We start from the raw sequence: 10971 nt of genomic DNA, 5'->3' as shown, positions 1-10971 counted from the left end.
CAGTATTCATCTTGCAGAAATAGAGATATAAGAAAAATTGCATGAAACATGTCTAAGATCACAAGCACAACAGGCAGTGAAGATCAACTCTACTAGGAAGAGAATCGAGAAAGATTCTACCCTTACAGGTGGTTAGGCATGGGTTTTGGTCATTTTCGCGGAGACATTGGTTTGTCAAGGGCGGATTTCCTAAAATACTTGATTCGATAATGCTGTTTTAAAGAATGACTGCCTGGGCGCTCACCTTCCACCAGTGCCGCTCTTCCGGACACCACTGTCCCTTCGTAATTTCGTCTGAACTTGCCCGATTTTCTCCGCGAAGGTCATACTACTGGCGCTTTCGTTGCAATGAGTTGCATCGGGCGAAAGGTGTACGATCACTAACGTCTTACTGTCACCGTCTGGAAAGAATCGTTTCTGCTCATTGTTCTGCATAAATATAGAACTTATTTACTTCAGACAATTGCTAAGGGGTGGAAATATGTTGAGTAAATATTTCACTGCAATATTCCTTGTTTAAGCTGCTAGGCTCCCGATTATTATGGTAATTTCCACTGTAAATCACAGTAGCTAAGGGAGATGCAGCCAGCGTCGAAAGTGTTCAACCGAATGAGCGCCATGCGTCTTTAGAGTGATGTGTGAAGAGGCGAGAAGTCATGCCTGTAAAGCAGAGAAGAAACGCGCTTGTCGTGCGCGGTCGAACACGTCTGGCGGCGACTAGTTGTATACATTTTAGCGGAATAGCTTGAGGAGTTCTGCAAAATAAACCTAGTTTAGAGATGATTTTTCATGCAAAAAATTCGTCGTTCTTAAAGAAAAAATTAAGCACTACTTCAACATCTACCTTAGGATAGTTCTACGAATTGCATAGTGAGAAGGTTGGGTATCGATAAAAATGCATTCAACTACAATTAATTTGTGCTATTACAGGATTACTTGAATAGACGATTATTTGTCGATTATCTCATACGTATGGTATATACTAGTATATTACAATTAACCTTTTGATTTTCACTGATACTCTGTAAAAAAAGTTAGATGTGTTTAACGCCAAGTGTACTGTATAGGGGAGACGCGGATGCGCTGATTTTCTGCTTGAAGGCGTCACCCCACGAATTTGAGGTGGTACGGGTTTCAGGCCGTTAATGCCTACAGGGTCGCAGATTGTGGGGAAGAGGGTGATTTCGTTCATTTCTCCCTGTACCAGTGTAAACGGACGACCGGAACAATGTTTCTTACGGCTTCTGTTGCAATGCGCAACGTATGCGTACCGTGCGAATGCGTCCTCAACGAATCGCAGGGGGCGGGGCGCAAGGGTGGCGCGCTGCAACAGAAGCTGTCGTAAGAAACATCGTTCCAGTCGTCCGCTTACACTGGTACAGAGAGACATGAACGGAATCACCCTCTTCCCCACAATCTGCGACCCGATAGCGGCATTACCCGCCTGAAACCCGTACCACTTCAGAATCGTTGGGTGATGCCTTTAATACACACAGTTTCTCTTCACTCTATTCTGCTGCAATCAAAAGCGGAAGAATGCGTTTGGTGCGGGCGACAAGGTTGCAACAAAGTGAAGGAATTTTGAAGTAACTTTGAAATTGAAAAAGTTCTGAACTGAAAACTCTGTTCCGGTAAGAGTAGTGGTCATCTATGACTTGGTGTCTAAGATTCCCTTATTAACGAATTTGAAATATATTGCAGTAGAATTTGAACTCACTTAAGCTGTCCTCCAAAATTCGCGTCAGTTGACAATTTCGGAACGGAATGTGCTTCTGATTTTGTCGCAGAGCCAGAACAACATTACCCAGTTCAGAAAGAGACCTACAAAGGTAAAATAATGGATTCTTTCGCAAGCGTTGCCGAAGAGCTCTGAAAGCAAACCAACTTGTTGATAGCTTGTGCCTCCTTCAGAAGTTGTCCGGTGGCGTTGGTCTGGGAGACTCTTTCAGAGCCAGCCAAGTCGACGAGATTAAGGCGGCCTGAACTAGCCTAGTCATCCACTGACTCTGGAGAAAGGCAAGCAATTGACTTGCCTACTGTAGTTGTGCCAGTGATTTTATTCTTAGCAGTTACGATAACTCGTACAATGACATGGGATCTACTTGAGCAGGCGTTCGCTTCCGTTGATGCTACCGCCTGTAATCATCGTGTAGTCTTTAGGTTAGCTGGCAACTCCTACTCTGTTTCCATCGCTGACCAATCATTACCTTGTTCTTTTTTCCGATTTGGAGCACTTCTATGACATGGTTCATTGATGTGACTCGAACTTCACGTAGTCCAGGGATCGATAGTTGACCATCCTCACCTAACCTTATCGCTAGTGGTGAGCTGGACGAGACAAGTAGATCCCTGTAGTCGCTATGTCAGCTGTTCGTTATCTCGCATCTTAGGAGCAGTTCACCTTATCTTTTCATTGTAAATTTCCATCATAGAAACGTTGATCTCATATTCGATGTCTCCATTTCGACCATCGGCCGCTTCAAAAAGTTGCATGATCGCCCGTTGATTAATACCTGGATCCGATTCTGGTCCCTGAACGAAGAGTCTAAGGTAGAAAAGCAAGAAGTTTCGTTGTCTTCACTTCATAAGTGGATGATCGGGGAAAATCATGTCTAAGGCAGGAATACGTGGGCGAAGCCTTAGAACCTGAAGGATTACTGTTCAGTGAGCCGAAGATTGCCGTCATTTATGAACACCAAAAAGAAAATATCTTTCTCAAACCTGTTGCGGGAATTCTCAAAACTGAAAAATCGTTGTTTTCTTACGATAATCAACAGTGATAAAAAATTTATATAACAAATTTTTGAACTAGCACATACTACAGTTGCTCCTATTGGGATCGAGATTGAATGATGAAGCTAGTTCCTCTGAAGATGTCGCTATGCAGTATGAAAAAATATCCTGATGCGAAATTGGAGCACTGTTAATGCTGTATGCCACAGCTCCTTGTCGAAGCCCTTCTTCTGTAGTCGGATTAAAACGAAGCGAAACTCGGCGCAGTTACGTAAATGGGTGCACTCGAAGCTTTGGAGCCAGCAGGTGGGATCGAAGTGAGACCATCGCGAACTGCAGCGAGGTGTGATGTTAGCAAGGGTCCCTCCTCGATACCAACCGTTACGTCCCACCGCACCGCCTTGAGAGCAATCGCATGCGCATATGCACCGAGGTTCAGGTCGTTTTGACCCCGACAATAGAACTTGAAGCCTTTTTGGATAAACTTCCATAGATCGTCGTGTGTGAAATTCCCATACACACTGTCCAAAACTCAATACATATTCTGTTAAAGGCATCACCCCACGAATCTGGGGTGGTACGTCTTTCAGGTGTAGTATTCGTATACAGGATCGTAGATTATGTGGAGGTGGATGATTCCGTCCACTTCTTGCTAATTGGCGCAAAAAACGGCCCGGAAGATGCGGCGTGTGCACACGGCTGGCGCGCTCCAATCGAACTCCTTGTAGAAAATAGCGCGCCGGAACGCTCGAAGCCGAATCTTCCGGGCCGTTTTTTACGGCAATTAGGAAGAAATGGACGGAGTCACCCCCTCTCCTCAATCTGCAATACCGTATACGAATACTCCACCTGAAATCCGTACCACCTCAGATTCGTGGAGTGATGCGTTTAAAGGCAGTATATCACAGAATTTACGATTGCATTTCATGACTATGAGTGTAATCACGTTCAATTCCATCTAGTAATCCGGAAAAGAGCGTGAAAGGTAGCCCTGGTTGCACCGGTCACCCCTACGGAAGAGTTGTGGATGGCCACCGTTCTACTACTCGTGGTGAGTGGCATCATTGGGGACTCAGGTGTAACAAAGGCTGTTTTACACAGATTATTTTGGAAAAAATAATGGAAATTGAACGCTGAATTGAAGTGATCACGCTTATAATTATGAACTAAACCCCTACCCTAACTTATTCGTGGTGAGATCCGAACATCGTCAGTTTCGTGCCTTTAAATCTTGAGTTAGGAGTCAGTTTTGGATCCCAAACTCGAGAACCTATTCAGCCATGCAACGTGACGCATCTGTGACGAAGGCGGCAGTGCCGTGTTCATCTGCGCCTACATAACGCAACAGTGTTCCCGTTCGCCTCCGACGCGTTGCGTTGCCCCGGTTGAGCATGTTCGGCCCCAAAATTACGTTGATTTGAGCTCAATTACTTCTGCAACGTCATTGTCTTCGTTTTGAAACCACACTTAACACTAGTCCAGCAGTTTATCCCTTAGAGGTACACATAATTTCTACTTTCCACCGAAAAGCGTTCAGGCTTACCTCCATTGTGTACGTTTTACCGCTACCGGTATGACCATAAGCAAATAAACAAACATTGTATCCGTCTATGCAACTGGTAATGATCGGTGATACTTTCGAGAAGATCTGAATATATTAATTCGGCTCTAATAAAGCCTTTTGCTGTTAAAGATGAAAGGCACCTGTTTTTGGGTGTAACCCATTGGAATAACAAAATCAGCTCCTTCACTGCTTTTTCGGCCGCTTGGGTGTGCGAGGTGCACAACTCCGTTGTCCATTTCATCGATCACTACCGCAGGATTCTCCCTGATCTCTCCTAGCTGCGGTCGAATTCGATAGAACACGCGTATGTTGCCTGCAAGGGGAATTTGTTCTGCTCTCTTCAGCGCTCGCGTTGCAAACCTTCGTTGCTATCCTATACTTGTGTAAAAGTGCAGTCTATGTAAAAGATTCAGAAAATTAGCAAAGAGTCGTTTTTATCGGTGACTATTCAAGACAGACCAATCATAAAAGACAAGTAGAGGTGAATAGTTTCGTTTATATCAGCTGCAGCGGAGACGACTAAAAGTTGGGTTTGCTGGAACTATTACTGTTAGCTTTGCGCCTCTACTACTGTAGATATAGTTCGAAGTGTAGTTGTCAAGGATGACAGCATGGTACAGCTCTGGGATTCAGAAGCTCAAGTTTATTGAGCATGAGATGATTTGAAAGAAAAAAAAACGAATGGAGTGAAAATAGCCAAGAATCCTACAAAGTTAACTTTTTCCTTTACTTACAAATAATGAAACTTCTCTGCGTAGTTTCATTACATCGTTGCTAAGGGTGTAAAGAGTTGCTTCGCTGGATTAACCAATATCTGGTTGAGGTTTTTGATTTCCGGATCTACGGTAGATGCTTCGTATTTTTCTTCTGCATTCTTGACAACAACATTGCGAATCCCACCTACTGGCAGAGAGAATTCAACATAGAAAATTCCCGCTGCATAGTCTGTGTTCATTGTAAAATGCTTCATCGGCCTTCAAACCCCGTGTGCGAGCTGGGCGGCATTGTTCCAAGCCGGTTGTAGCATGGACTCATGGGTCGAATCCGTACGAAAAACGATTATTTCCATTACGTCCAACCACCAAGAAAAAAGTCAACATCTGCACATAACCAGTTTGATGTTGTACTTTTACTCCGAGCTCCGATTTCTGCACGTTCCGTTTCTTTGCGCATTTTGGGCGCGGCCGTTTCCTCTCTATCGTGCAGTTGCATTCTAAACAGGACTCCAAGAAAAAATATCGCTATTTTTAGGTTTTAACTTTTTCGACACGCTGACTATGTTAATGGTGATAATTTTGGTGCGGGAAATCGAAGGTCGAAATCAAAACAATCCTTAGACAAACCAATTTTGCTGTTTGCAATTTATTTCGCCATCAAACTAAAACGGTTCTGAGAATTGCATCTTCCAGAAATCAGAAACGTAGACGCCCGAAGAAGTTCCCGTTGCGTAATTTCGTGTATTCCTTCAAGTAAAATTATTTTTCGCTCCCAGAGCGCGAGTACGAAGTGCGCAGGAATTCGGCAGTGCATAGGAGGAGCCAACAGATGGCATTTTTGGAACAGCTATGCAAATAAAATGGAAACACGAGAAGTGCTGAAACTCGTTGAAGCGCAATGTGTTGAGTTGAATTTGCTCACTCGACGTACATGCGAACATACACATATTCCACATTTGAACAGAAAGAAAAAGAAACGAAAGAGGGACAGCGTAGAAAAAAACTGAACGTACCGTTAATTTCAACCAGTTGATTGTGAAGTTGTTTACGTTTCTGCATCTCTGAGCAGTAACGACCGATGAGCACCCGGAAGAAATCGGCAGTTTTTGATTCCAGCATCATGCGAACCTAAGGTAAAGAACATAGTTTCAGCGCCAGATTTATGGATAGTGCTAATTTGTTTCGAAAAATGACGAGTACTAATCAGCGTCACGTCTGTGGAACGTGAAAACAAAAGTCTTTCCCAGACGTAACAGCCGAAAAAGTAAAATAGCAGTTTGGGCATGGAGGTGTGACGATTTTGAAGATTTCGAAGTGCGTGAATGTGGCTGACAGACATATTTAGATTGGGATATTCTAAAACGTAAAGATGAGTAGTATAGGATTAACGTTCTCATAACAATTAATATGTGCTACTCAAGAAAACAGCAGTTTTTCTTAAGAACTGGTCTTTCTGGGAGCACCATTTCAGCGGTGAATGAGGAGTGACGTTCTTAAAATCGGGATCTTCTACCTTGCAATATCATACGCGGCTAACTGAAAACTAAGGTCGGCATTAAAAACAAAGAACTCTTTAGCTCCTCTCGGGTGCAATAACTCAAGAAATTCGAGCTGTTTCACTTAGAATGATTGAAAGTAGATGGACAACTTATCCAACTGTTTACAAGTATAAGTGGAGTTCCTTCAAAACGTCTCTTCCTCTTTTTTCCTTTATAAATAGTCTCGCCGCTTTGCCGAACCCTCCATAAAAGTTTTTCGCGGAACGATTAATCCCTTGCATTTCTCTTTTTGGTTCGTAGCTTCAATTGTCGTGTGCAGGTTTTTTTTTATTTTCTCCAACTACTAATTTACCTCGCCCATGCATACAGAAAACGCCTCCTTGGTATCCATGGCAAGTCGTCGCAATTCATCCTGAAATGGCTTGGTTCAACTTATTGCTAGACGCTAAGCAAGTCTGAATGTCAGAGGAAAAAAAGGAAGGACGTAAAAAGGACGTAAAAAGGGAAAATTATTTTTTCTTCATCTTAAATACCAAGTATTGCGACTTTTCACAACCAATACTTCTACGAACTACTACTTCTACTTCTGTGGCGGCTTGAAAACGAACCTTTTCTCTTTTGAGGTCATCAGAAAGCCTCTTGAGTTTTTTCAGATGTCCGTCGTCTTTCATAGTTCGCGCCAACTCGCGGTAGTTAAGATCACCTATTGGGCGAGGGCTGAAAAACTCGTTCAACAGCAGGACGAGACAGAACGTCTGAACTATGTACGCAATAGTGTGATGCACGTAACCGCTAACCTAACTCTGTAGCGATCCTCACTCGACGGAATATCACTCTCGTAGTCCTCGTCATCTTCCGTTAGCTGAGTTAAACGAATGTTCTTATGTGCTTCGGTGAGTGCCATTTTAAGTTTCATGTTCTCCTCGCGTAGTGCGCCAAAATCCAACGAAAGCACTGAAATCCCTTTGAGAATTTTCGAGCTCGGTGTATAGGTGGTGGCCCGACCTGAAAACGCCCCCTAAATTCGCACAGCAGTTTCCTGGGTTACGGTGGTGAGGTGAGGTGGCGTGAGCTAACGTGCAACTGCGTGCTATGCGTTAGATTCGGCAACAGCCCCATTGTTAGGAGAAAATGCCTAAGATGCAGCAGCCTCTGTTTTGGGAACCTTAGATGGGTGGGTGTCCTGGAACGACTGTGGAAGATTTTAGACTTATTTTAATTATCAATTGCTTTAAACTGAGTATACCGTTTGTGAAGGGATTTTCATAAATCGGTGAGTAACCACGCAGAACGCAGTGCGGTTTTGCGCCAATTTGTTTTTTTTCCACGATACATATGATTAAGACATCAACTTAGAAAAAGTGCAAACATGTAAAATTCTGAAACTGTCCAAAATGGATGATTAGTACTGACTTCGAAGTAATTATTCCTCGAAAAAGATCCTATTTATTGACGTTTTTAAACCCCCGATGAGGTTGCTAAATCTCAAGCAAAGTCAGCAAGATAGTTCATTGAGTCGGGCTTGCGTGATAGAATAACGTAGAGAAAAATAAGGCACCGGTTGACAGTGACCTCGAAGGAGTTGGAATTGACGTTCGGGGGAGTTGACGGTGAATTTACCCAACGAAACAACTCCTCAGAAACATGCATAACATAAGAGTGGTGGAATGTAGTTTACACACTTTCTACTTAATCGCTTATATGGATGCACAGATGCAAAGAGCTGCTTCGTTGAGAAAATTAAGGCTTTCAGAGCATTGCGCCTGAATAAATCCATTAGTGGAGCGTAAGCACGACTTGAGTATTACTTCAAATAGGTAAGGAAAATCTCCATCACCGAAAACCAAAATAAATCCAGAGTCGGCCAAAACATGCTGTTTAACCAGCTAAGCGTATGTAATTCTGGAACTCGTCAATATGTTGCCAAAAATTAGTGAAATCTAAACGAGAACGACAAAACAACTATCTAATATATTCTAGCTATACTATATCTAATTTTTGGCATCAACTGAATAAATCTTCTACAATCGAAATCACCTTGAATGAAATCTTCCATATGTGAAATTCTTGTCTCTTGTTCATCGATGATGTCCTCCAGATTCCTAATAAGACGATCCTTTGTCTGAAAACGGAACGTATCTGCTTGGCTTGAAGGATTTGTTTCAAGAATATTTATCGGAGCCTTCCCAAACACACGTGTAGAAACATTGCAGGGAGAACCGAGGTCAAGTTATTGTGAGAAAGGGAGTCATAATACCATAGAAAGCCAAGGATCAGCATATTTTTTCTTCTGCTTTACTTAATCCCTTCACAATGCTCTCTCTCTCTCTTCATCACTAGATCTAAATGTTTCAATGGGAGGATATTTATTACATTTTCTTTGCCGCTGACTCCGAATTTGCAATATTCTTTGAGAAAAACTTCTTGTCTTCTGCGATCTAGCTGCCTCTATCAAAGCCCACAGCGCTCCATGACTTTCGTCGTTTTTCTCAAAACACTGGCTTTTCTTCTCAAAATTGTTGTCAAATTTCGAAGTAGATGCACCAGTCGCGCGAAAAACAGGCTCAATAAGCGAAAAAGAACAACACCGTTCAACTTGCCTGAATATAAATACGTTTGCAACTTCTGCCTGGTGAAATGCTGCTAACGTTGAACAAATTTACTTTTGGGATTACGGTAGCGTGTTGGTAAATGGACACTGCCTTCAGTAAGCGTCCAGAACAATTTTAAACGATATTTGTTGGATAAGGCACGGTAAATAACTGAAGGTAACTGACAACCATCTCACAGTAATATATTTATTAATGTATATGAGGCTCGAGTACTTGTATATTTAACTTCGGATTTCGTACTACAGTTGAAAAAGTTGGAATTCAAAGTCAAGAGAACAATGAGCTAACATTGGCGCGCATAGACTCCGAGTCAATCGAAGTCTCCTTAGGTGACCACTGCGCGGAAGGATCCATGTAATTACTGACTGCATACGCGGTGTCGGGTTGGGTCAACGTCAACTGATTAATTTTCGAGTTCATCTCACAACAACGCTAGATGACGTCATACGGCGCTTCTTACAGCTGCAAATCTGAAGTTGATTTTTCTGTGTAGGAGATGTCTTCACTATCGAACGAAAATATCAGAATTTACACCGAAAGTGGAAAATTTACATCGGATGTGTCCTTGATTGGCATCTGCTGCCATTGGTGTGATTGTCGTCATAGTAATTAGCTAATCCATCACACTCACCTCTACCTTTTTCCTCAACCTCAAGTGATTAGTGCAGAGCAGATTTTGAATTTCTGATGAGTTTCCGAATAAGATCCATGAAAGAAACAAAAACTCCACGATTTTTTCCACGCTTTCATATAAACTTTGCATTTTCTGCTCATCACTTTCTGACATGACCTGACGTCAACGTTAATCAGTTGCCGTTGCGCATGCGTTGGTAAGGGATAATGACCAGTTGCCACCTTAAATAACGATGTTGTTGAGTTTCTCGTCAACCATTTTGTTTGCGAGGCCGCCGGTGGATAACGAGACAGAGTGAGAACACGACGTGAGAATACTATTGAGTTTCAAAACCCTAACATGGAGATTAGCATTCGAGGGCAAGTTAGATCATAACTTACTTCGTATTTTGACGACTATTCATTCTTATCGTTTCTAGAAAAGGTGAAGAGATTGAGGACAATAGCTGACATAATCAAAAGATGTCTCGAGAGAAGTAGAGGAAGAGTTTTTGTGCAGAAACGTTAGCCATCCCCTTAGGTTACTGATCTCGGAGATGGTCCACCTAGTGGCGATGGACTAAGGAACTATCACAAAACACCTAGTCGCAGCTACAGTAGACGATTTGGTAGCAGTGGAGTATCTAGATTTAGAGACTGACCAATATTGGTAAAGTTACGAATGAAAAGTCCCGGTATACAAAAAAAAAACAAAAGGGCCGAGCACAATTGAATTAAGTGTGAAACAAAAAAGAAGAGTGCCCTCAAACAAAGGCATGAGCATGAGGATCGCCCCATTAAAGGAACATGAAAGAAAGAAAATACGAAAATTAAACGTTGTTAGATATTAATGCAAATTGTTTCAGTAGTTCAACGTATGGCTGATGGTAGATCTACATGAGATCTTCGAATTTAGAAATGAGTCAAACACCGACCTCGAGATGAGTCTCAAGAATGCGCATTTGTAGCCTCATATTCACCAGCTCCACCTCATGAATATATCGACATTTTTGAAAATACTCCGAGTCGGAACTGTAGTCCATCATCTACAAAAAGAATGGTTAATTATTCATTCCTTTCTTTTCAAATGCACTCGTTGTCCGTTCACGTCTAAAGACAACGAAATACATATATAAATGACCAATACTACGGTAGGCGAATTTTCATGGATGGATGCGGAGAGGGATCTGTTACTCGGTGTCAAAGGGGCGGAGACTGTACTGGACTGGACTACT

At 42.4% G+C, this 10971-nt stretch overlaps 1 protein-coding gene across 2 annotated transcripts; it reads right to left on the bottom strand.

Moving 5' to 3' along the window:
- Positions 1–149: 149 nt before the first annotated feature.
- Positions 150–10782, bottom strand: RB195_017984 (uncharacterized protein; the record flags this gene model as incomplete). Of its 2 annotated transcripts, none has more annotated exons than XM_064185205.1 (15): positions 150–189; positions 245–401; positions 1718–1821; positions 1886–1979; positions 2034–2136; positions 2208–2349; positions 2402–2532; positions 4277–4381; positions 4438–4610; positions 6027–6141; positions 6865–6924; positions 7121–7229; positions 7310–7466; positions 8550–8634; positions 10672–10782. In XM_064185205.1, the coding sequence occupies 15 exons, from the start codon at positions 10780–10782 to the stop codon at positions 150–152; spliced, it is 1686 nt and encodes a 561-aa protein (XP_064041085.1). The 2 variants fall into 2 exon arrangements, with proteins under 2 accessions (XP_064041085.1, XP_064041086.1); XM_064185204.1 differs by having other exon boundaries at positions 10672–10779.
- Positions 10783–10971: the final 189 nt, after the last annotated feature.

This window comes from Necator americanus, chromosome II (genome assembly GCF_031761385.1).
Source record: "Necator americanus strain Aroian chromosome II, whole genome shotgun sequence".
Taxonomy (NCBI): Eukaryota; Metazoa; Nematoda; class Chromadorea; order Rhabditida; family Ancylostomatidae; genus Necator; species Necator americanus.
The sequence above is the reverse complement of the archived record's forward strand: the minus strand, read 5'-3'. Positions and strand labels throughout refer to the sequence as shown.